Source organism: Thalassophryne amazonica, chromosome 2, assembly GCF_902500255.1.
Source record: "Thalassophryne amazonica chromosome 2, fThaAma1.1, whole genome shotgun sequence".
NCBI lineage: Eukaryota > Metazoa > Chordata > Actinopteri > Batrachoidiformes > Batrachoididae > Thalassophryne > Thalassophryne amazonica.
The window spans coordinates 103,411,324-103,438,588 of record NC_047104.1 but is presented as its reverse complement, the minus strand read 5'-3'; the positions used below and the strand labels follow the sequence as shown (position 1 = coordinate 103,438,588).

Below are 27,265 nucleotides of genomic sequence, written 5' to 3'. Positions count from 1 at the left end.
CAATGCATTAGTAATTTCTTCTATTGCCTCAATAACAGCCATTGAAGTGGTTCTTTTCTTTCTAAAACCATATTGACCTTCGTTTATTAACTGATATTTTTCTATGAATTTTTCCAAACGAGAGTCAAACAATTTTTCTAGGATTTTTGAAAACTGTGGGAGTAAAGAAATTGGTCTATAATTGGTAAAAATATGTTTGTTGTCATTTTTGTACAGTGGTATAACTTTTGCAATTTTCATTTTTTCCGGAACACATCCAGTTTGGAATGACAAATTACAGATATAGGTCAGAGGTTTTGAAATGTTGATGACTTTTTTGACTAACACCATGTCTATATCGTGACAGTCTGTAGACAGTTTGTTTCTGCATTTATTAACAATGTCTTTTATTTCCTGTTCATTTGTTGCTGAAAGAAAAATTGAATTTATGTTTCTTTTTATAGTTTCATTAGACTGCTGAAATCCTGGATTTGGGATTTCAGCTGCCAAATCAGGGCCAACATGTACAAAAAATTTATTAAAACCATTCACTACATTATTCATGTTGTAATCATGAACATTTTTATCAATAAAATAATCTGGATATCTTGTATTGGAAGATCCTGGTTTAATTAGGTTGTTCAAAATGTTCCAAGTTTCTTTGATGTTGTTTTTATTTTTTTGTAGAATTTCATCATAGTACAACTTTTTACTTATTCGGATGACTTCTGTTAATTTGTTTTTATATACTTTATATCTTATTTCAGCTTCTTTTGTTTTTGAATTAATAAATTTTTTATAAAGGCTGTTTTTTTTTGCAGGCTTTTAATATTCCTTTAGTTAGCCAAGGACATTTATTGTATCTTTTATTTTTATAGTATTCTTTAAGGGGACAATTTTTTTATACAACGTGCAGAAAATATCTATAAAATTGCTATATGCACCATCTACATCTGACTCACTGTAGACTGTACTCCAGTCTTGTATACTTAAACTGCTGTTGAAGGCATTTATTGTTTCTTCTGTTCTTATTCGTTTATGGACTACTTCTCTGTCATGATTAGTTTTTTTAAGGTCACAGTCATAACAATAAAAACAGGTAAGTGATCAGTGATATCACATATGAACAGGCCACTTGTAACTTGATTTTCAATAATATTTGTAAAGATATTATCGATTATTGTGGCACTGTGAGATGTTATTCTACTTGGTTTTGTAATTGCTGGATAAAGGGACATACTATACATTGTGTCAGAAAAAGCATCTATTGATTTCAGTTTTTCAGGATTCAAAAGATCTATATTAAAATCCCCACAGACAAATATATTTTTAGTACTTATTTCCGAGAACATTTTTTCCATTTGTTCATTAAAAATGTCAATACTTGAACCAGGTGACCGATATACACAACTTACAATAATATTTTTCCTCTTTTTGTTGTCTATTTCGACTGTCAGACATTCCATTACTCCATCTATTGTTACTGACATACTTTCTACAACCGTAAACTGAATTGTTTTATGAATATATAATGCAACACCACCTCCTGTTTTGTATTTCCTGTTTACATAATGCAACTCATAATCTTCTAAATCAAAATCAATACCTTTTTCCTTTTGTAACCAGGATTCTGATATGGCAATAATACTAAATGGTGATATAAATTGTTGCAAATATTCCTTTATAGAGTTAAAATTAGTGTACAAACTTCGGCTGTTGAAATGTATGATTGACAATTTGTCGTCCGAAGTCGTAACATTTGTATACTGGTCTTGTGTATAGTAATCACAGTTCATATTTATTGAAACAAGAAGGTTGTTGACCGGGTCAGTTTCATTTTCCTGATCTTGTGTGTTGTGCTCAGTATATTTAAATGTTTCCAGTTCCTTTTGTTTAAATTGTAAGATTCTCTGTAACAAATCTGTATCTTTGTTGTTCTTTGGTGTGAATATGTTTGTTGTAATGTTCATGGTGGTGTATAGAGTCTCACATTGTTACCTTTATCTTTCAGTTATATTTGTCAAGCTCTTCTATATTTCTCACCACCATAACTTTTGCTTCTTCTGGTGTACCATTCAGTTTGATGAGAATCCTACAATTTGTTACCCACGTTTGCTGAATTCTTTGCCGTTTCTTTAGGTTTCTTGCTTTCTTGGCTATATCGGCATTCTTTTTGGTTAAGTGATCATTCATGAATACATTTGTTCCTTTTAGTTTGAATCTTTGCTTCAAGAGTGCCCTTTTGTTTCTTCTGTTGGCAAATCTTACGATGACGGTTGGCCTCTCTCCGGTTTGTCTCAGAGTGTGACACGCCTCAATGTGCTCCAGGTCCAACTCTATCCCTCTACTCTGGAGGTAGGATGCCACCTGTTGCTCCACAGAGAGCGTCTCCTGCTCACTGGGCTCCTCACCACCACCAATAACCGCACGCGCGTACGAGCGCGGCTTAATTTGGATTCCTGAGATGACCACATCGTTCATACGAGAATGTTGCTCCAGTTCCTCCACTCGCTGCTCCAGCTCTGTGATGCGCCGGTTTTTCTCCTCATTCTGGAGGCGCAGCTGTTTAACCTCCTCCAAAAGTTCCAAGAGCTGTGTCTGCTGCGTTTTGACAGCAGACACATCCTCAGCCAGAGAGTCAAGTGACTCTTTCAAGTCTCCGTAGTTCAATTTGGACGGCATCTTGTTAATAACTCCAACCTTACTTCAAGACAATTCCTCTTGTATTTCCTCACAGGTTTGGCATCCTGCTCAGTCCTGTCTCTGCCGGGGTTTTTATGGCTGTTAGTGCGCTTCAGTCACTTTTCCCAGCCGGTATTAACTTTGGACACTTGACTTGGCTAACTAGCGTGTAGCCCCGTTAGCTCTCAGTTAACCTCAGCTCCACTCCTTCCTCCTTCCTCCGGGCTTCTTCTCAAACTGCCTCTACAAAGAAGCTGCGACTCTGCTTAGAAACTGGTCCTCTGCTTAGAAGACTGGTCCCATCTGTGTTGCATGGAATCGACCAACTTCTGGCACCAAACAAAATGCAAATCGAAGCCGTCTTCACGCTAAATGCTGGTAACATGGAAGCAAACGTAGTACTACACACTCCTGAACAGGCGGTGGCAGCACCTTCAATTCTTTCCAATGTCAATGAGCAGATCTGATTTGATGCAGGTGTTAATTTGGGGGATGAAAATTTACAGGGTGATTCCATAATTTTTTCCTCAGAATTGAGTGATTCCATATTTTTTTCCTCTGCTTGGTCTAAAAAAGTAACCGTTACTGACTGCCACAATCTTTTTTCTTGATTTCTTATAGTGTTTCTTAAAGCCAGAAAGTTGCCATTTGAAATGACTATAGTTTTGTGTCATGTCTGTGATCTGCTTTTTTTCTACAAAATTAAACAACTGAATGAACATCCTCTGAGGCCGGTGATTCCATAATTTTTGCCAGGGGTAGTATATTTGTTCTTGTGCAGGGCTGCACTCTGATTTGTGTTATAATTTATCTTTCTTCCCTTGACCACCAGCTGTGCGTGCAAATGAACCGTCCGGAGTTATACTTGATGTGGACATGTCCTGTCTCTGGCAATCAGTCTGTGAGCAGGACATATGTCCTTTTTTGTCCTTTATTTAACACAATTATGAGAGTTTGTGGGGAGAGTGAGGAACTGCCTGCAACCAGACAGTTTTTTTTTCTTTTAATTGTTCACATGTCCAGACTTTTTACTGGATGTGGACATGTCCTGTCTCTGGCAATCAGTCTGTGAGCAGGACTTTTATGGACTTTATTTAAAACACAGTTGTGAGAGAAGAGCGAGGAGCTGCAGCTGCAGCCAGGCTGAGCATTTTTTTTTCTGTGCTCTTTGTGTGTGTAGTTTTACTGCATTGTGTACACGGTATAAAAACAACCCTCCGTGATTTATACTTCTGGAACAATGGAACACTGCAGGAATCAAATTGGCATCGGATAACGTTGTCTTGTGAGGGTGTGGCTTCCAGTCACGTTGAGTACCGTTGGTTTGCCCTGACTTGCGTTGAAACCACTTCATTTCTGTGTCCTGAGCTCGACACAGAAAAAATTAAACATTTAATTTTTGGCATCCAATTCGCTTCGTCCTTTGCGTCCGTCACGGTGTTCATCCGTCACGGTGTACATCGTCTTGGCACTAGGTTGCATCCACGTGGCGTCGTCATGACGCTGTACGACTGAACTCGAAGTCAGCCCGGTGTGAAAGGGGCTTTAGGTGTAGTTATTTCCGGATGACTGATTCTGCTCTTTTTCTCTCTGTCTGAGGCACTGACGAGCACTTTAATGGATGCTGGGCCTGCACCCCAGGACATCAGACTGACCCAAGGAAGCCATACAGTTGCAAGACTTAACTACTCAATCACCTAAAGACCCATGATGGACTGCTTTTTGTTTCCATTAAGGACTCCGTTTATGTTGCTCTTGTTTTTGTTTTCTGTTTCTTCTGTTTGTCAGAAAATTCTTGTAAAATTTGTAAAAACCTTGTAACTGTTAGAGTGGCCTAAGCAGTGGTGTTGTGATTTAGCACGACATAAATAAAATAAACTGGTTTGAATCTGCAATTTTTTTTTTTAAAAGACCAACTTACTTGTAAGTATGCCCAGTGATCTCATTGCGGACCATAACACACTCCACAAGCCACTTTGCATAAAGACCCGTGTTGTCATGACCCATCTGTACTGTGGTCAGCTTGCCGAGGTTCTGACACTGAGAAGGAAAGAGACACATCTTAATGGGAACTTAGATTAAAGATTCAAATATCAAACTAAGAAGTGGCATTCTTCTGTGTCTCTTGTCTGTGAAAAAGAAAAAAAAAAATCAAAAGTGAGAAAGAATATACATATAATTAAAGCATATATCACTGGTAAATGAAATGTCAAATGCGCTAACTATTCTAAATAAAGAATTATGAAAATATTGGTGTATTGTGCTTTATTTTTGGTACTATATGCCCTGAGAAATTAAGCCATAAACATGGATTTTTCAGGATGATTTCACCTCCTGCAAATGCTAAGAAACATGAATCTGTGAGAAAGGTGAACTTCAATGACACCATATTGGGCATTGCCCATTCTGAGACATTACTGAATTGAATGAGAAAACCAGAATTTTTCGCGGTACAAAATCTGTATTTTTTTGTGGACTTTGAAGGCGAGTATGTCGAAATGGTGAACGTGTGTTTTGGGAGGATGCAGTAACAGCACTCATGATGTTGATTAGGTGGACAGTTTTCACAAAGATAAAATTTTGAGGAGGAAAGTGAGAGCTTTTTTGGAATGCCTCTTGGACAGACTGAGCACAGTGTGGGAATGGTGTTCAAAAAACGGATTCTATCCTTTTCATTTGTGTGAAAAGAAGAACCCTAACAAAGCATACTGCCTCTCCCGAAAATGTGGAACCAGCCATGTTTGTGGTTTGTGCCACTGCGTTGTGCCATGCTAACTAAGCTGCTCCATGAGGGACACCGGGGAGTCTTGCCAAGGATCTAGCATCCATGATCACAGAACTGCACACAACATGATAATGAGTGACATCTGTGATCGCTGTTAACAGAAGAAATGTGACGCAGACCAGTTTCCAGACGTCTGTGTTACTGGTATGTGCATCGTGGACTAAGCTACTGGGAGACGTGGAGTATGGTGGAGCAATGCCGTCTACTGTGGATAGCGCCACACAGCTGAACAATAATTCACACAGCAGGAGTGAAATCAGCGTAATGTAATCATTATTATTATATGTAATGATTATTATTCAATCTTACTGAGACTTACGGAATGTGTTTTGTTTTTGCTGAATACATAGCGGGTTACAAAGAGGCAGAGACGCACATATATTGATTGCAAAATACAATTTGACTTGGAACCCAAATTAAAGCCATATTACATTTACAGACAAACTAGCTTATTTTAGTTTTACCAGCTTTATCAGTGCTCGCACAAGTTAAAAAGAGTTCGAAGAAATTATTTATAATCTGGTATACAATTTTTTAAAAGATAGTGTTGACTACAGTGAGATATGCTCTTTAAATGCCTCAACTTAATGCCTGTGTATGAGTAACGGCGGTGACAAGGTTTTAACTGTGACCTACATTTAACTAGGTCACAAGGGTCCCAGATGTTACAGACTGCAAGTGCAAAATAGTTCAAGATTTGGTCCTGGCAACATGTGTATCCAATATAGAAACATTTGTGACTTACTGTATGACAAGGGGTGTATGGACTCATACACAGATGAAACCAACGTTACTGTCCTCCTTCCAGACAAAAATTCAGAAATGAAATATAAGACATGAGTTGATATTCTCTGTACTGGGGGGATGGTACCTACCTCAAACGTGATCTCTAGAGTGTTCCTGGGAACCTGCAAAACGCCAGTCTCAGCGAGCTCACCAGAAACACACATCCAAGGATTGGCTGTGAACATGGAGCCACCCAGTTTCTTACTGGGAACAATCACGACATGGTAAGGGATCACTGGGAGACAGAGGGGCAGAAAATGTCACACTATATAATACTGGTGGTTTCCAACCACAATAGTGTTGACCGGTAGTGTTGCCAGGCCGTGAGGATCCATATTAGGACTCACTAATGGTGGTGAAGGCGTTGGTGAAACAGAAGTAGTCCACAGCATTAAAGGAAAGGAGATGGTACAGAAACTGCTCTTTCTCATCATCACAGCGTAGGAAAGCATAACGTTTGTATAGTTTCCTGGAGAGGAAGAGATGATGTAGATAAACAATAATGCTATATTATATAGACAAAGCCATCAGCTGAAAAAAAAACAAAAACTTTGTATCATTTTAAGATGATCAATTTGCCCCAACAAATTAACAACAGCTGAGCCTGTCATTTTTCATTTTTACTTAGACAAGAAGTGAGACAGTAGTCACAAAGGCAGAGATTCTCTGTGACCCAGTTCACCACTCTGATATTAAATTATGAAGAAGCACATGCATTATTTACACGTGGACTACAGCATGGTGCTTTGCAATTTCCGAAGACCTCATGCATTATAAATGGACAAATCACACGTCACGTTAATTTCATATAAGACCTTTCTCCAGAACAAAGGAAAGAAGGTCAAGCTAACAACAGTTCGAGATTTCTAATCTTTACATGTAGCAGTGTTGTTTGTAACAGTGCTGTCGCCAACAGTGAAATGACAAATGACAGCCACAGCAGAAGTCTGGGCGGGTTTGAGTTGCTGCTCACTTTGTAAGCTCGTGGTCAGACAGCAACTGCTTCAGGTGTCTGGAGAGGAGCTTCTTCTCCATGGAGAGGCGCACCCAGGCTCTTGCCTTGCCCACGTCAGTCTTGATCTCACTTATGTTCTGAATGTGTCTACAGTGTCAGAAAAGATCAAGTCAAGATATGGACATTTTTCTCAGTTACATCAGTGTTTTTATGACCAATTTGCTATTTTATTATGCAGATACAAGAGGATACACATAATCTTTGGATACAGGTAAAACCCCGGCCACACGGCACTAACGAAGGACAATGGAACCTAAACGAAACAAGAAATCTTGACTTTTGGAGGCATTGTTTAACCTTCGTTCCGCTTCATTCCTGCAGCTGGTGCTTCGTCAGAATTTTTAAACTGTTGAAAAATTTGAACGAATACTGCTGTCAACCTCAATTCGTCCATATTGCCTTTTGCTTTCGTTCTTGACAGTTTCTTATCATTTGCTTAGTTTTCAAAACGTTAGCATTTCGTTTGACTTCCATCCAACTTCGTTCAAACTCCCAAGTCTGACACACTGAACAAGGTTGACAAATAACATCTGAACAAATTAATAACTAAAGCTTCCGACGAACTTAACGAAGCATCCTTGTATCGCTAATGAATCATTCATTTTTGGGACAAAAAAGCAACATTTTCAAACAGAAACGACAGTGTTAAGAAAGTTTTATCTAGTACTTTAACTATTTATGCATGTTTCAACAGTTTGTGGCTGGCCTGCGTGTGTGTCTACAGAAGTAGCCTTCGTCTGACATGGACAGTTCCCCATGGCTGATGCCATGGACTCGTCAATGGTACTCGTCAGGACAAATACAATCACAGATAAAGTGTACAACAAGGTACAGAAACGCTGTGCAAAAACCTGCTGTGAATATAAACAAAATCCTGCACCTGCAAGTACTGCAGACATGAGGACAAGGGTGGCAGCGCTTGGTTTTATACCTGCTTTCGGTCATGTCATCGTGAATGTTTAGTTTTGATTTCGTTTAAAGCGTTGAGGTCGACGTTCGCTTTGTTTCTTTCGTTAAATTCAGTTTTGTTTCATTCATTTTGTTCAATCCTTAGCTGACATCTTCACAGATGTTGTCAATGAATTTTGTTTTAAGTTCTGCTTGAGTTCCCTTGATTCGCAGGCTTTTTGGTGATGGGAAAAGTGCAGAATCTTTTGCCACCTTTTCAACAATTTGTCTTTTTATCCTTCATCCAGCTGTTGCTGTGTGACTGGGGCATAACATTCAGGACAGAATTTTTTTTTTTTTTTAAATGTCATTTGTCAACATGATGATTGTATGTCTTTGGTAGAAGGCATCACTGGAATGACTGTCAACTGAACATTACTTAGTGAGACTAAAATGAATAGTAACACTCGCACTGTGAGGGGCTGCTGCTTACCGTACAATGCACAAATGTAGGCTAAGTCTTATACGACTTTTTAGACACTGATTTTAGCTTTCCTTGGGTGTAAAATATGGCTTTGTCTGCCTCTGCAATGGCATTTGTACAACACCATACTCCGACTCCCTAAGGGCATGAGCCAGTCACGTCATTGCTGCAAGTAACGGCCACATCTCCCATGTCCAGACACATTCCCTTCCACTCCACCTGTGCCGTAAACTCTGTCTGCTCTCTAAGAGGCTTTCATATCTCCACACTTACCACCCCCACCCCTTCTCCATCCTGCACACGCCGCTACACAGACTCACACCAAATAACCCAGTTTCCCCTGCACACGGTCTCCATGGCAACAGATGAAAATATGTACACAGAATATTTCAGATAATTACAATGCTCAATCTTCAATAAGCTAAACTTGTGTTCTGAGCTAATACAGTAGCTGTCTGATAGCACTGTGACTGTTAATGACCATGTGTCAGACCCTGAGAAGACTGAAGAGGAGGGTCCAACTAGCACTAAAAAAAAAATGTAGTTTTATGTGTGTGTGTGTGTGTGTGTGTGTGTGGTCTGAGCTAATCCATCCTCAATGGGAGGGTGGTTTGGGGAGGGTCTGCTAATCAGGGTGGAAGTAACGTAGTGATTTCCTCCTTAGAGCAATATGACCTAAAGCGTGTTATCACTCGTCGCTGTCTGAACAGATAAGATGGCGTGTCTCACATTCGCCAAACTGGTACAGCACGCAAGCCTCATGCAGCAAGGTATTCTTTATTATTCTATTTCATGAAACAAACTATTATTTAAAAAAAACACACATTTTCTTAAAAAAACAAAAAAAACAAACAGGGTATCTTTGTAGGCTTACTGCCCAGTACACAACATCAAACAGACCTACAGAAGAACACATCATAATAAAAACACTGCAATAACTTTAAGAAATACAGTACAAGTCACACGAGGCAGCTAAAGGAAATTATATGGTTTCACCACAAAGTGAAAAATAGTCACACATTATATGATTATTATCATCACCACCACTACAGGGTGTATATTTTCACCAGTGCTTGTCTGTGCTTTTGTCAGAAAGTAAGCATGGATTTAAAGCTAAACTGAGATTGGCCTTGAATCAAGAATGTGTTGAGAGCAGAGTTGTATCCTCAAAACCTAAAACTGATAACATCGTGTCTTATGAGAAATACTGGACTGTTTGCTCTCTATGTTGAAAGCAATCTTTGTATGAACACATTTTTATATGCAGTGTGTGGACAAATTCGTTATAGATTCTAGCTCATTATTTAAATTTTAAGAAAAACTTCATTATTCTATAATTTTCCATCAATGAGTTCATGTAGTTCACCTTGAGAATAATACACACTTGAACAAAGTTGTTGGTAACCCTATATTTTATGTAAACATTTTCATATATGGTCAGAAATAAATGCACACTGATGAAGACCTAGTCGAAACGCGTCTATGCTCCTGACCCAGACAGCAAATAGATCCGGGCCGGATGTAGTCCAACATCTGGTTCCAATCCTGAAAACAGATCCGGTCCACACAATTTTTGCACCCTGGCCCAGATCCGGCACGATCAACCAACCGTTTACAGACCATATCTGCCACGGATCTGGGGTAGATGTGGACTGCATCACAGCACCGTGGCAGGAACACGTTTTACAGGGGTAAGTTCCGTGGATCCGAGGAAACTGATTTGTATCTATAACACACAGATCAGTGTCCCTGGACTTATAAAACTTGATTGTCATAAAGAAACAAACCGCTTTGCAATAAGCATTTAAAAAAGCCTCAGTGACGATCATGATTAGAGTACAGAGTTTACAACCGCTAATGGATAGTTTCTACCGAGTGCAGATAAAATTGCTTATCGTTATGCCCCATGTTCCTGCCACGGTGCTGTGATGTGGACCACATCTGTCCCAGATCCGTGCCAGATATGGTCTGTAAATGGTTGGTGTTTTGCGGATCCAGTTCAGATCTGGTATGGATCTGTTCCAGAACTGTAAAGCGGAGCCGTGCCGGATCTGGGCCAGGGTGCAAAAACTGTCTGGACCGGATCTGTTTTCAGGATTGGTACCAGATGTTGGACTACATCCGGCCCGGATCTATTTGCCGTCTGGGGATCCTGTCGCCTTGCCGTGAGTCATTAAAACTTTTATTAAGAAAGACACTTGAATGTTGCTGGCTATATTTTTACACAGAAATAAATGCAAACAAAGCAATTTTGTTTAATAAGAATATTTTTAAAATGTTCAAATTTATCTGACAAGAACAAAACAAAATGCTTTCATGAAGCGAAAGCAAAGATTCTGACAAAATGTATGCTGGACACAATTAATGGCACCTTTTGATGAATTTACAATAAATCATCACTTTTACAGCCAGTTTTCATTAGACAAGTCAGGGGATGGATACAGTGTCCTCTGAAAGTATTGTAACATTTGGTGTTTCACACATTTTAATTTATTTATGCCATTTTGAATACAAAAAAATAAAAATCTAAAATGATCTTCCTTAAATTCAAACCGAAACATCTCTATAAGTTGATATAAATTAATTAAAAAAAATAAAAGGCAAGATGATGGGTTGCATCAAAGTTGCATTAATTAGTTTTATTGCCAGTTTTCTTCAGACAAGTCAGGGGATGGATACATGAACATTTCCAAGTCACTGAATATGTCCTGGACTTTATTTACATCAATTATGAATAAATACAAACAGTATGGCACTATGGTAAATCTGTGTGGAGTAGATAGTTCTCAAAACCAAGTTACCGTGCAAGAAGGAGACTAGTGAGGGAAGCCACCAAGGCATCCAAGATAACTCTGAATAAGATATAGGCGTCCTTGGCTGTGACTGGAGAAACTGCGCACAGTGTAAGTTTTAACTGTAGTGTGTTCCGTGCCTCATGCTAGATTGATTTACAAACTGAAAAAATGTGGTATCGGTGGCAAACTTTGTAACTGGATCGAGGATTTTCTTAGAGACAGGCGGCAGCGTGTCTGTATCAATGAAGCACAGTCACCTTGGATGCAGGTCACTAGTGGCGTCCCCCAGCGGCCAGTCATTGGACCTGTACTGTTTCTTTTATTAATGACCTGCCATCCGCAATCAATTTGAGGTACAAAAAAAAAAAAAAAAAAAATTGCTGATGATACTAAGGTATCACCCCATATTCTCCTTAGTTGATACGGAAGAACTTCAGAAAGATATAGATAATCTTCTATTATGGTCAAGGGACTGGCTGCTTGGTTTCAACGAACAAAAATGCAAAGTTCTTCATATGGGGGAAAAAAAACCCGTGTTATGATTATACAATGAATGATAAAATTCTAGAAACAGCTACTGAAGAGAAGGATCATGACTTGCTAGTTTCAAATAATCTTTCTTTTCTAGGCATATTGCAGTATCGGCTGATAAGGCTAACAGTGTTTTGGGAAGGCTAAATCAAGCCTTTTCTTATTTAGACAAGAAGTCCTTCCTTATTCTCTATAAAAGCTTTGTACACCCACACCTAGAATACTGTGTGCAGGTCTGGTCTCATCTTGAACAAGACAAAAAAGTCTTAGAAAAAGTTCAAAGGCGAGCCACTAAGCTAGTTCCTGAGTTACGTGATCTATGAAGGTAGACTTGCGCAGTTGCGTTTAATTTCTTTGGAGGACAGACGTGTTAGAGGTGACTTAATTGAAATGTATAAAATTTTGAATGGTTACGAGAATGTTGATTATGATAATTTCTTTGAATTAAGAAGATATGCTGGCCTTAGAGGCCACCAGATGAGTCTGGAGGTAAAACGAGCAAGGTTAAATGTATGAAAAAAAAAAAACTTTCAGCATCAGAACTGTAGAATTATGGAACAGACTTCCTAATGAAGTGGTACTCTCACCAAGTGTTAATGTTTTTAAAAAGATATGATAGTTATAGTTATTTCTCCACAAGAAACACCACCATGTGATAACAGTTTTAATTATGTTATATTTTGTCAGTTATGATGTGTCATTACATACAAATCATGTATATTATTTTTACACAATATAATGAATTATGAATTATCACCAGTGATACAGCTTCATGGTGGAGTGGCACAGAGAAGGTTTTTCTTCAAAAGAATGTGAAATTTCAGTTGCAGTTTGCCAGAAGGTACATGAGAGATGCAAGTCTAGATCTGATCTGTTTTGTTGGATGAAAATCCTTCTTTGCTCCACTTTACGAGGAGGCTGAGTGGTGGTGCAACAGACAAACGTTGCAATATGCACAATTTCTCCAATTACAGCCACAGAAGCCTATCACTTCTTCAGAGTTGTCTTGGATGTCTTGGTGGCTTTCCTCACTCTTCTCCTTCTTGCACGGTCAGTCAGCTCTCAAAAACTGACTCCTCCAGACAGGTTTACCATTGAGTGCCATAGTGTCTGTATTTCTTAAAAATTGATGCAAGTGACATCCAAAACAATCAGTGACTCGGAAATGCTCATGTGTCTACGTCCTGACCTGTCTAAAGAAAAATCAATCAATCAATCAATTTTTTTATATAGCGCCAAATCACAACAAACAGTTGCCCCAAGGCGCTTTATATTGTAAGGCAAGGCCATACAATAATTATGTAAAACCCCAACAGTCAAAACGACCCCCTGTGAGCAAGCACTTGGCTACAGTGGGCAGGAAAAACTCCCTTTTAACAGGAAGAAACCTCCAGCAGAACCAGGCTCAGGGAGGGGCAGTCTTCTGCTGGGACTGGTTGGGGCTGAGGGAGAGAACCAGGAAAAAGACATGCTGTGGAGGGGAGCAGAGATCGATGTCTATAAAAAAAATGTCTATAAAAGTGATGATTTACTGTAAATTCATCAAAGGGTGTCAATAATTGTGTCCAGCATACATTTTATGTCAGGATTTTTTTTTTTGTTTGTTTGTTTCATTTTATGAAAGAATGTTGTTTTGTTTTCAAATAATTTGGACAGTTTAAAAAATATTTTGATTAAACAGAATTACTGTGTTTGCATTTATTTCTGATAGTATATTAAAATGCACTAGGTGTACGAACATTTTTTCCATGTGTGTGTATGTAGGTATGATTTGAAAGTGTACCACAAAGGGGCAGTGTTGGCCAAATTTACTCTAATACTGACCGGCAACATCCACTTTTTAAAAACACAAAAAACAGATCATCTGAAGGGTCTCTTTCTCACCTCATGTCCTGAATTAGAGAGACTTTAAGAGGGGGCATGGCAGCTCCACCACCATCAGATTTGCGCCTCTCTGTGTCATGAATAAATCCTGATATGTGGATGACAGAAAGAGGTAGTTAATTGCATCCCGGATTGGGAAGACAGAAGTCATTTTATTGGTCATTAATTTTCATTTATTGTGTTTAAACAATTGTTTAGCCAAAGGCTGATCTCAGCAGTCACCTGGAGGTCCTAAACCACCCGGGGTTGCATTCTTCTCTTTGCTCTCCTGATAGTGGAGCAGGTGGGACCACAATGCAGATTTCCCCTGAGGAAACACACATGTATTTGTATTATTAACTCCACTAAGATGATGTACAGCTGCTGCGTGTGTATACTGGACTACTGTGACTTTTTTCTTTCTGACCTGTTTAACCTGTAGACCGTGGCTCCAGATCCTTTCCAGCAGGTCACACAGGCTTGCAATTAGAGTGTTTTCCTCAACACCAGTAATACTGACCTCGCCATGACCCAACTCAACTGCCTCCCGACCCATTTTCTCCACGAGCATACGCTTGGTCTGCCAGCAAAGAAGCATAAACACTACAGGAAAACAATCAAAACTTGTGGATGTTCATCATTCAAAAGAAATAATTCAGTGTTTAGTGTTGGTGCTGTGTGAAGTTTGCATTCTTACACACTATTTATTTACAGTAAGCGTACGCGTGCTATGATTTAGCCTTAATTTAGCATTTCCAGTGATTTTTCCAATTTACTGTTACTGCAGTAAATCTCTGATGGCATTTACACGCCGTTAATTTTGTGTTCTTCAATCACCAGACGTGGACTGAGTACATCTTAAGCCCTTACAAGTAAATATCTTTACATTAAAATACCATGTCCCAAAGTCTGTCAAACCCATGTCATACTGTGTAAGCTAAGACTGCATTAATTCTCAAACAGAAAGCTGTATTCACAAACGCAAAGAAATGATGTTCACTAGTAATGACAGGGAGATGCTAAGCAGTTGTATACAAACAAGGAGGTCATACTGGTAATTTTGAATATCAGTAATCATCTATTATCTTTACCGTATTCCAGTAAGAAACTTTCTATAGGTAGATTTTTGTCTGAAAGATATTATCTGCCATAGCAGAGAGTCTGCAGACTGGATTCACAGACAGACAAAAACCTGCTGCATTTTAGCTATGCTGGAAAATGTTAAGATATATTTTCAACAAAATTCAATATTTGTAATATTAGAGGCTAACATCACTGTTCACAAGCCTGCTTGTTTCAATAAATACAAGGTTCAAGCTTTATAGCAATATTTCTGCAAGTTTGATTAAACTGTGGCGCATATGAGACTTTTGGATGAGAAGTAGAGAGCTGGAGTGTACAGAGATTTAAAGTGAACCTGTATACATGCTGCAACTGTGTCTTTGCAGAAAACATGAACAAAGGCACAGTGAGAGCAATTATATTTTATCTTCTAAATTTTTCAATACACCAGAGTGGAATCTAATTACACACTTGATTGTAAAAACAATTCAAGAGAAGTCAGAACATTGAATCCTGGGTACGTCTGTCCATGCGTGAAAGTGTCCTTGAGAAGAACACTGAACACCAAATTGCTCTGTCCCAGGCATGATGTTACTCTGCAGGTGGTCTCAGGTCTGCAGAAACTATCATACAGGGTGGCAGAATTAGCTCCTTAGTTACTTTTAAACAATTGTCCACCTCTAAAATCACCTAATCGTAAGTTAGTGTGGTGATAAAGTGTCACGGCAACACATAACTAAGTGTAATGTCCATCCAACAATAAATGTAAAACAATCATTGGAAGCAGCCACAAAGCCCATCTTAATGGTTAAAATGTTGACACATTACACAAATATATACACACATACACACTGTGTGATGAATTTTATCACTTCAAATTATGTAACAAAATGATTGCTTTAAAAGGGGGGAGCAGCACAAACCTTGTTCCTGCACTCCTTTAGTAATCCTTCAACAAATTTCCAGTTTGTCTGAGCAATGACAGAAGGAGACAGGTTGGAGAGTTTGGGCTGTCTGATGGTAGTTCCAAGGTTCCTGGCTTCCTGGATGTACTTCTGATAAAAAAAAAAAAAGTCAGCACAAAAACGGAACTGATGAAAAATTCTATCTGACTCAGCATGGTGATGACTTCATATTAATGAGAAAGCAATAAAAAAATAAAAATAAAAAACACACACACACACACACACACACACACACACACACACACACACACACACAGGGCCCTATCTTGATGATCTATGACGCAGGGTCTACAGCGCAAAGTGCAAGTGCATTTGGGGCGTGTCTATGTCTACTTTGTGATTTATGGTGTGTTTAATCTGAGAGCAGAGATTGTCACTCACACACTGGACTGAAAAGTCATTCGCGCAGGTGCAGACAGAAACAAAAAATAAATAAATAAATTCCTGTATATCTGTATTGCCAAGTGTGTCGGAAGCATGGCCCAAGCAGTGAGTCACCCCTTTGAGTCTGGTCTACTTGAGGTTTCTTCCTCAAATCATCAGAGGGAGTTTTTCCCCTTACCACTGTCACCTGTGTGCTTGCTCTAGGGGTTGGTAAGGTTAAACCCTACTTGTGGCAGCTTTGTTGTGATTTGGTGCTATATAAATGAAATACATTTAAATTGAAAAGTGTAAAAAACAAAAACAAACAAAAAAAGCAAAAGGCAAACTGGACACTACACCATCATCTCCCACAGAGTGACGGACGCCAGGAATCTGAGAACAAAGTAAGGTGCCAGGTGCAGCAAAGTGGTTGTATTTAGTCAAGTAATCATAGTTGTTTTTGGGTCAGAGCATGAAATAAACCAATTGGAGCATCATGTGTCATCCTGTTCAAGAGCTGGAGGATCCTCGAACCTGGTGCACTGCTATTCAGATGGTAGACTTGACTTTATATTTTGCCATTTGTGCTTACTTTCATTTCATTGGTTTCATTGTGTGTGCATACAGAGCGTATAAGGATTGTATGTGAGGCACACGTATCAGAGCACTCAACTTTAGACCAGGCTTTTGGTGGTCTATGGTGCAAACAATTTCTGCTGCCTCAATAATAGCAATGGACCAGCACTGCACCTGGCAACACCTCACTTTAAGACCAACACACATGGGTGCACAAATAGGAGCATGTACACTTACAGTTTAAATAACATGGGCACTATGCATGGAAACAAGCATGAGTCAGTTGGAAACTATCAATGATGCTGCACTGTGCACTGCTTTCTGCCTTAATCTCACTGTAGAGAAGCAGAAGGAACATCAGTGCATCGCCATATTTGAAGGGAATTTGTCTGGTGTGTTGCTTTGTGCCTCCCCTCTGACAGACAATTCAAGCAGAACCAATTTAGTTTGAATTCAAAGATGTTAATGCCACTACTGTAGTAAATATACAACAACTCTGTCTTACATGTAAATAACTAAATGACTCATTCTTTTAAAAAAATAAAGAATGTGTGTCAATGTCAGTCATGCCAGCCAAGCTAACCTCATTTGTAAACTACTCAACATTTACCACTGGCTTAATTTACAATACAATCACCAAACCTGAGTTATCACTTTGTATTCTGAGTAAAATTCTTCAAATTTGTGCATATACTGCAAGCTTTGCGCCGTTTGTGTTACATCCCCCACCCACACTCAAAAATGGCAATTTGTGGCATGTGCACCTCGCTTCCTGTCACAAATCGCACATATACGAGGTCTATTAGATAATAAACCGACCCTTTTATTTATTTTTTTTTAACTATATGGATTTGAATGACATGCGATTACACCAATCATGCTTGAACCCTCGTGCGTATGCGTGAGTTTTTTCACGCGTGTCAGTGACGTCATTTCCCTGTGGGCAGGCCTTGAGTGAGATGTGGTCCCGCCCTCTCGGCTGAATTCCTTTGTTTCACACACTGCTCAAGACGGCGCGCGTTGCTTTATCAACATTTTTTCTGGACCTGTGAGGAATATCCGAGTGGACACTATTCGAGAAATTAAGCTGGTTTTCGGTGAAAAGTTTAACGGCTGATGAGAGATTAGGGGGTGTTTCTGTCGGTGTAAGGACTTCCCATGGAGCGGGACGTCGTGCAGCGTTTCCAGGCGCCGTCGTCGGCCTGTTTCGACCTGAAAACATCCTAATTTAAGGCTTAATTCACCCAGGATGTCGTGAGAGAACAGAGAAGATTCAGAAAAGGCCGGCATGAGGACTTTATGCGGACATTCCACTGTTTAAGGACATTTTTTAATGAAAGACGTGCGCGCAAATTCGCCGAGTTGTTTCCGTGACGACTCGGCGAATCTGTGTGCGCCGCGACACGAAAAACACCTCCGTGTTGAAAACCATTTGTAAAATTCAGGCGGCTTTTGATGGCTTTCAACAAGTGAGTAACTGAGAAATTGTTTTACAGCTTGGGCATGTTCCAACTTGCCCGTTAAGGTTTCCAACGGAGGTGTTTTTCCTGTCGCGACCCGCCGCGGTCGGGTCCGGCCCGACATGCGACTCTGCCCGCACGTTCTTTCATTACAAAATGTCCGTTAACAATGGAATGTCCAAATAAACTCCTCATACCGACTTCTTCTGAAAGTTCTCTGTTCTCTGACGACTTACTGGGTCAACAGAGCCTGAAATGTGGAACTTTTCAACTTGAAACGGCGAGACGCTGCCGCCTCGGAGCGCAGATCACCGTCAGGCGCCGTGGGCCGTCCTTAAAGCGACACTACCAGACCAAAATCTCTCATCAGCCGTTAAAATTTTTACCGAAAACCAGCTGAATTTATTGAATGGTGTCCACTCAGTTGTGCCTTACAGTTTTTGAAAAAAATTTTATCAAACAAAGCAGCAGTCTGAGCCATTCCTAAAAAATGAAAAAACGACGAGAGGGTGGGCGACTCCTCACTCAAAGACTGCCCACAGGCGAATGACGTAACCGACAGGCGTGAAAAAACTCTCGCATGCCCACGAGGGTTCAAGCATGTCTGATGTAATCACACGTGATTCAAATCCATATGGTTTTTGAAAAAAATAAGGTCGGATACTTTTTTAATAGACCTCGTAAAAAAAAAAAAAAAAAAAACTAGTGTTATGAGCTGATTAGCATCTCATCTCATGTACACGTACAAATCTCAAACACTCCCAAAATTACAGGATTATGATGACAAAGTTAAACAGTAAAAATGCCTTGTGCAACTGCACAAGGTGAATGTGAGGCATTATTGTAAAGCGCTTTGAGCGTCTGATGCAGAGGGAAAAGCGCTATATAAATGCAGTCCATTTACCACACAGCTTTGACTGGTTAACAAAAGTCAAGTTTTAAATCAAGTACTATGGTCCCTGTGAGTAACAGGAAGAAGCACAGTGGAGTCAGTCAATCAGTGTAAGGGTCCGCAAAATTACTTTAAGTATCTGTAAAAACTATATTCAGCTACAACTATATTCTGAAATTTTGGGTGCTGATCAGTGAGGACCAGTGAACCTCCTATTTTACGCCATGACGGCATCTTTTAACATGCATAATAACGGTAACATAAACACAGACAGGGCTATCAAGTTGCTTGTGAAGCCTTGCTGCTAATTACAGGATTCTGGAGACCACAAAGGCCACTGCTACTTGTTCAACAACATCTATACAGTGTTTCTTCCTATGATGTCAAAGTGATGTGGGTAATCAAGCACACAAAGCATTTGAAGAAGAAAGCAAAGAGGGGAGGAGAGGCCATGTGAGTGGATGGGTCACGTGGTCTCAGTGTAGAAGCTGAGGACTTTACAAGGTTCTTTTCCACTGCATTCCACTGGTACCACTACATTAGAGGACTGGATGATCTGGCTTCCAGGGACTAGTACCAGAACCAGAAACAGATCCGCTTTGTGTTTCCACCACATTAAAAAGACACTGGTTTATGCAAATGTGCAGTGGGGATGAGGCGTGAAAACCCACAGCTGAGTTTCATCCCTGATTTGTCAGTCATTCCTAAAGTGCATCAGTGCAGAAGAAAAGACTATTTACGGGTTCTCATTTATTATCCTTAGTTAGACTGATTTTTTTTTAATGTCTAAAGCAGCTGATTGTGACTCACAAATGATACCGACCAGTGACAGTGATAAAAAAAAAAAAAACTCTAACAGCTACAGTTATTCATAGCACTTTTTTGCGATCACAAGTTCATCCAGTGCAAAAAATGTCATGACAACAGTTCGACAGTGTGAGCTGTTGTTTGCAGTGACTGTTTTAATGAAATTGCTCTAAATGTAATTTCGTTGTTACCTTGACAATGACAATAAACTATTGAATTGAATCAATCAAACATTTATACCCCGTCACACATACGCCGATTAAGGCCGAATTGCATCAGAATGACACATCCGGCCACAATCGGAAAGTACTGAGGTGTGGTCTGAAGCCCAACAGACGGCAGTCTCTGAGCAGTCGACATATTTGGTTCCATTCGCTCGGCTGTTCCAAGTGTGTTCTCCATGTTCAAAACACTCATGGCGCCATAGAGATGGGACGCACATCTGACAGCGATCTATATGCATCAAAACAGCATCTGAAATGATCTGATCGCGCACAGGATCCAAACCACAGCCTGTGGCGAAAATCCACTCACCAGGCTGCTGTGTGCTGCAAATAACCACGCAAAAATGAACTCCCATGTGATAATCCAACTGACATCATGGTGTGCAGAGTTGCGTTGTGCTCCTGAAGTGGGCAAAAAAGAAAAAAGAAATTAAAGTTCACTGGAAAGGCTGCGACTGACACATGGTCTGACTGCTGCAAACTTTCAGCAAAGGTGTTCAGTGGCATGTGTACATGTTCGCCCCCACGCGGTGCTGGAATTGTGTGTTCATAACGGCTGTATGGGCCACTAAGCGTGTGCATGTAGCGCACATGCAAGCGTGTCACTAGACACCTTTGTTGAAAGTTTGCTGGTAGTGAGCCAAGCAGTCACACATGGCGTGGGTCCGGTCCGTACCTTGGTGGCATCCAGTACCGGCAGGGACTGTGCAAAGGGAGGAACACAGCACTCCCTCCCACTCCAGTCCTGTGCCAGCCAGACATTTGGACATCGGGCAGTCTCCAGCCCCTTTATGGCTGTCTTACGGCAGTCTGTGTCATCTACCTGTTGTCCACATATGCTTTGGATGCCATCGTGCAGGTGTGGACGAGGTAATTTGGATACGTTCTGACACGATTGACAACGCCTCTTTCCCGCCCGACTGTGCCCGATTATGGCAATTTTTGCCGTTTCGGCCTGGTTCCTGCACATTCTTGCTACGTGTGAAGGGGGGGTTAAAATTTGTGCTTTTTCAGCGTGTTGGAATTGGAAAGTGAATGGATATTCACTTTGTGAGTAAGGCCTGTTTCACACTAACTGCAGTGTGAGCACCTGGGGGCTGCAGAGGGTGTTGATTTTGATTTTGGCAGCTGTGTCAACACGTTACAGCATGCACACTGGCTGCATAAGAAATGTATCCCAGACGCATGTCGAGTGTCATTGTTGCCACGCCGCTCTAGAAACTCAGAGTGGCACCTTTTTTCCCCATGCAGCAAAAAGAGAAATAAAGTGCCGGCAGCCATATTGACATTACACTGATCATGGTCATAACACTGACCACTGACAGGTGAAGTAAATAACATTGGTTATTTCATTACAATGGCACCTGTAAGTGGGTGGAATATATTGATCAGCAAACTAACAATCTGTCTTTGAAGTTGGTGTTGAAAGCAGGAAAAATGGAGATGTATAAACATAGAATAAAATAGTCTTTACTGCCATTGTATGGGAGGAGTACACCAAAATTGCGGTGCTCTCTCAGAGATACTGTAGACCACAAAAAAAAAAAAAAAACAAGACACACACACACGAGGTCTGTGAGAAAAGTATCGGACCTTTTTATTTTTTTCAAAAACTATATGGATTTGAATCACATGCGATTACATCAGACAAGCTTGAACCCTCGTGGGCATGCAAGAGTTTTTTCACGCCTGTCGGTTACGTCATTCGCCTGTAGGCAGGCTTTGAGTGAGGAGTGGTCCACCCCCCTCAACGGAATTCCTTTGTCTGACTTCTTCCTGAGAGACTGGCGCTTTGCTTTATCAAAATTTTTTCAGAACCTGTGAGGCAGATCGAAGTGGACACCATTCGAGAAATTCAGCTGGTTTTCGGTGAAAATTTTAACGGCTGATGAGAGATTATGGAGTCTTACTGTCGCTTTTAGGACTTCCCACGGAGCGGGACGTCGCGCCGCACTCTGAGGCACCGTCATCAGCCTGTTTCGAGCTGAAAACCTCCAAAATTAAGCCTCTGTTGACCCAGGACGTCGTGAGAGAACAGAGAAGTTTCAGAAGAGCTCGGGATCAGCAGTTTATCCAGACATTCCACTGTTAAAGGAGATTTTGTAATGAAAGACGTGCGGACGGATTGGCGCGTCGGCAGGCAGCCGCTCATGGTCCGGCGCCACAGGAAAAACACCTCCGCTGGAAGCCTTAAGGACAAGTTGGAACATGTCCAGCTGTTAAACAATTTCTCAGATACTCACTCTACTGAAAGCCATCAAAAGCCGCCTGGTTTTTACAAATGGTTATCAACACGGAGGTGTTTTTCCTGTGGCGGCACGCCGCGCCGGCTGCCTGCCGACGTGCCAATCCGTCCGCATGTCTTTCATTACAAAATCTCCTTTAACAGTGGAATGTCCGGATAAACTGCTGATCCCGAGCTCTTCTGAAACTTCTCTGTTCTCTCACGACGTCCTGGGTCAACAGAGGCTTAAATTTGGAGGTTTTCAGCTCGAAACAGGCTGACGACGGCGCCTCAGAGTGCGGCGCGACGTCCCGCTCCATGGGAAGTCCTAAAAGCGACAGTAAGACTCCATAATCTCTCATCAGCTGTTAAAATTTTCACCGAAAACCAGCTGAATTTCTCGAATGGTGTCCACTTCGATCTGCCTCACAGGTTCTGAAAAAATTTTGATAAAGCAAAGCGCCAGTCTCTCAGGAAGAAGTCAGACAAAGGAATTCCAACGAGGGGGGTGGACCACTCCTCACTCAAAGCCTGCCCACAGGCGAATGACGTAACTGACAGGCGTGAAAAAACTCACGCATGCGCACAAGAGTTCAAGGTTGGCTGATGTAATCGCACGTGATTCAAATCCATATAGTTTTTGAAAAAAAATAAAAAGGTACGTTATTTTTCTTGCAGATCTCATATATATATATATATATATATATATATATATATATATATATATATATATATATATATAATATATATATATATATATATATATATATATATATATATATATATATATATATATATATATATATATAGTGCTGTGAAAAAGTTATTCCTCTCGTGCGCTTTTACATGTTTAAAAATTTTTAGGACATCAAAAAACAAAAATTTTGTTATATTAAAATTTTGAAAATTCTGCCTTTTAAACTCACAGTGAAAACTAATCTCGACATGAATTTACACATTTAGTCATGTCCCTCATGATGCGAAGCAAGGTGGGGTGTTGCTCTTATTTATAAATCTAGGTTTAGTCTATTAGCTGTTGGAGGTCACAAATATAATTTGTTTGAACAACGGATTCTCCTCTCTGCCCACGATGCTGCATATTGCCACGGTCAGAAGAATAAAAAGAGCTGTATTACTTTGTCACTGTATATAGGCCCCCTGGCCCATACTCTGAATTCTTAAGATGAATTTGCTGAGTTCATCTCCAACTTGTCAACTAGTGCAGATACCATTCTGATTATTGGTGACTTCAACATTCATATAAATAAGCCTTCTGATCCCCTCTGCAAATCATTTATGGAAATTGTGGATGCATTAGGATTTCAGCAATGCAATCAGGATCCGACACACATTAGTGGAAATACCCTGGACTTGGTGGTATTGCTGTCACGAATATTGACATCATGCCTCTTGCATCGGTGGTTTCTGATCACTCACTTATTAGGTTTATAGTTTCACTGGCGTGTTTAGTGGAACAACAACCTTATTTATCATTGCGACAACACATTAACTCATCAACTACGACTGAACTTGAAGCCAGACTGCCTGATATCTTAGCTTCATGTTTGGAAAATGCCCAATCAGTAGAAAGTCTTGCGGATAGTTTAAACTCAGTGCTCAAAAGTACACTCGACATGATTGCGCCACCTATATTAAAAGCATGTCCCCCCCAAAACACAGTCACCTTGGTTCAATGATTACTTGCGTGACCTCAAGCATAAGGCTAGAGGTCTAGAACAGAAATGGCGTAGTTCAAAATTAGAAGTATTCCACCTCGCGTGTTGTGATGCTATCTTAGACTATAAGCATGCACTACTGGCTACAAAGCAGACCTATTACTCTGATTTGATCAACAAAAACAAGCATAACTCAAAGTTCTTGTGGCAACACTTATACATGGACAACCACCTATAAGTCACTCTCCTTTTCCAGCACAAGATTTCTTGGATTACTTCGAGAAGAAAACAGACAATATTAGGTTAAACATATCCCAGCATGCCTTAACCCAGCCACTACACTCTGCTATTGAGGTGGGTGCCATCTCTGAGGTATTACCTAGATTTACAGAATTTGACAGTATCTCACTAGGCATGCTGATGAAACTCATAACATCTACAAAAAGCACAACCTGCTTATTTGATCCTACACCAACAAAACTGTTTAAGGACCTGTGGTCCACTCTTGGGCCAGCTGTGCTGGAAATGATTAATCTCTCAAATCTCTTAACCTCTGGATCTGTTCCTAAATGTTTAAAATCTGCAGTGATTAAACCATTAAGAAATCAAATCTTGATCCTAGTATATTGAAAAACTATAGGCAGATATCAAATCTATATTTTTTCCTAAAATTCTGGAAAAAGTGGTTTCACGGCAGCTCGTGGACCACCTTAACGAGAATAATCTTTTTGAACCACTGCACACTGCTTTTACAGCTCACACTAAAGTGGTGAATTATCTTCTGCTTGCAATGGATTCAGACATCACAACGGTTCTGGTGCTGTTTGATCTTAGTGTTGCGTTTGATACCGTGGATCATCATGTTCTACTCATTAGGCTGGGGAATCATTTTGGGATTACTGGGAATGCCCTTGCATGGTTGACATCATACCTGACCAGTCTTTCTCACTGTGTTTTGTACAATAACACTACCTCTAACTTTCGTGACATGAAATTTGGGGTTCCATAGGGGTCCGTCTTATGCCCCCTGCTTTTCTCCCTTTATATAGCATCCCTTGGGCACATATTGCTGTGTTTTAGGATCACCTTTCATTGCTATGCTGATGATAATCATGACAAAAACATGACAACTGCTGGTAATCTCATCCACAAAAAATCCTTACAGGATTCCCTTGCATCAGTAAAAAGATGGATGTCTAGCAATTTCCTACTTTTAAACTCTGATAAGACTGAAATGATGGTTCTTGCTCCAGTGAGACATTGGCATCAATTTGACCAGCTTACACTTAGCCTAGGCTCGTGTGTCATACATCACACTGACAAAGTGATGATCTTTGGGGTAATTTTTGATCCTATGTTATCATCTGACCTCCACATTAGAGATATTACGAGGACTGCTTTCTTCCACCTGCGAAATATAGCTAACATTCATCCCATCATGTCTATGGCTGATGCCGAGACCCTGATTCATGCGTTCTTTCTTCTCGATTGGACTACTGCAATGTTCTATTTTCTGGTTTACCACAGTCCAGCATTAGGGGTCTCCAATTGGTTCAAAATGCTACTGCCACACTTTTATCAAGAAGTAGAAGGATTGACCACATTACACCCATTTTGGCATCTTTTCACTGGGTTCCTGTCCCTATGAGATCAGATTTTAAGGTTCTGTTCCTAACCTATAAAATTATTCATATATTATTCATAAAACAGTCAGATTCTGTACAGACTTAAGTCCTGACTTAAGACGCACTTATTTCCCTTTCATATGGCTAGCATACTGGCATAGTATGTTACTATGCTTTTTACTCTAATTTATTAGTAAAGAGAGCTTCTGTGGCTGCGACTGGACAAATTACGCATTTGTGCAAGATTTGAATTCTGCTTCACTACTCACAGCTTCATAGTTGTGTAGAGCAGAGAAGAATTTTCTTCCAACAAAACAGATCACATTTAGGCTTGCATCTCTGATGTGCCTTCTGGCAAATTGCAGCTGAATTTTTTTATTTTTATTTTTTTTTTATAAAATCCCTCTGTACCACTTCATCATGAAGTTGTATAACTGGTGATGCAAAATTCTAAACTTGCACTGTGCGTAATTTCTCCAGTTTTTACCCGTAATTTCGTCTGTCTTTTAATTCATGATGTAGAGATTACTTTTCATTATGAGTTTAAAGGGCATAATTTTACATATTTTCATATAACAAGCCTGAATTTTTGTTTTGTTTTTTGATGTCCTAAAAAATTGAAACTTGTAGAAGCTCAAGGGAGCAATAACTTTTTCACGGCACTGTATATTCTGTAAACTATGGAACACTCCAAAAATGGAGGTAAGTATTGTATGTATAGGGAGGAGGTATGTTGGATGGTTTATTATCCGTGAGGGGGGTGTCATTTGAGTGACTGTGACAAGGGGGCCGGAGAATTTCTTAAACTGCAGCTCTTGTGGGGTGTCCCCAGTAGTCAGTGGTCCAAAAAAGGAAAAACCAGTGAATGGAAAGCAGCGGCATCAGCTGCCAAAGCTAACTGATGCACATGGGAAGCAAAGGGTGAACTGTGTGGTCCAATCCAACAGAAGGATCTACTGCAAAAATTGAAGTGACAGACACAACAGCACACCTTCAAAAGGTCAGGACTATTTTGGTGGCAAAAGGCAGACCTACACAACATTAAGAAGGTGGTCACAATGTTACAGCCAATCGGTGTATATTAGTAACATTAAATAAGTAAAACCTTTCGCTGTAGTTTCTATCTCTCGGAAATGGGAATAGATCAGAGACATGGAATATATATATACACATATATACACAACGGGGTTCTCGCCAATGCAGTTGAGCATTGGAGGCCCCTATACTGTGATTTGGGACCCTGTACTGTGATTTAACTAGCTTAGGGGGACTTATCTGTTTTTTTTTTCCACTTCTTTTTAAAGGACATGTCACACGTTAATTAATGTAGGAGGGAGGTGTTCTGGGCACGTCCCATTGGGAGGAGGTCCTGGGAAAGACCCAGGACACGCTGGAGGGACTACATCTCTCTGCTGGCTTGGGAATGCCTTGGGGTTCCCCCGGAGGAGCTGGGGGAGATGTGTGTGGATCGGGAGGTCTGGGCGACTTTGCTTGAGCTGCTGCCCCCACGACCTGACTCCGGATAAAGCGGAAGAAAATGGATGGATGGATGTTGTCATTCTGGGGTGTTGGGAGTAGAATTT

The 27,265-nt window shown here is 40.3% G+C and overlaps 1 protein-coding gene across 2 annotated transcripts in view; it reads right to left on the bottom strand.

Moving 5' to 3' along the window:
* Positions 1–27,265, bottom strand: part of dennd5a (DENN/MADD domain containing 5A) — a 113,074-nt gene that overhangs the window by 32,829 nt on the left and 52,980 nt on the right. For both annotated transcript variants that reach the window (XM_034190913.1, XM_034190919.1), the window contains 8 exons: positions 15,794–15,925; positions 14,236–14,388; positions 14,052–14,136; positions 13,830–13,917; positions 7,206–7,334; positions 6,580–6,701; positions 6,322–6,467; positions 4,583–4,701 (listed from right to left, as the gene is read on the bottom strand). In XM_034190913.1, the coding sequence (XP_034046804.1) occupies positions 4,583–4,701; positions 6,322–6,467; positions 6,580–6,701; positions 7,206–7,334; positions 13,830–13,917; positions 14,052–14,136; positions 14,236–14,388; positions 15,794–15,925 (974 nt within the window). The remainder of the gene's footprint in view (positions 1–4,582; positions 4,702–6,321; positions 6,468–6,579; positions 6,702–7,205; positions 7,335–13,829; positions 13,918–14,051; positions 14,137–14,235; positions 14,389–15,793; positions 15,926–27,265) is intronic.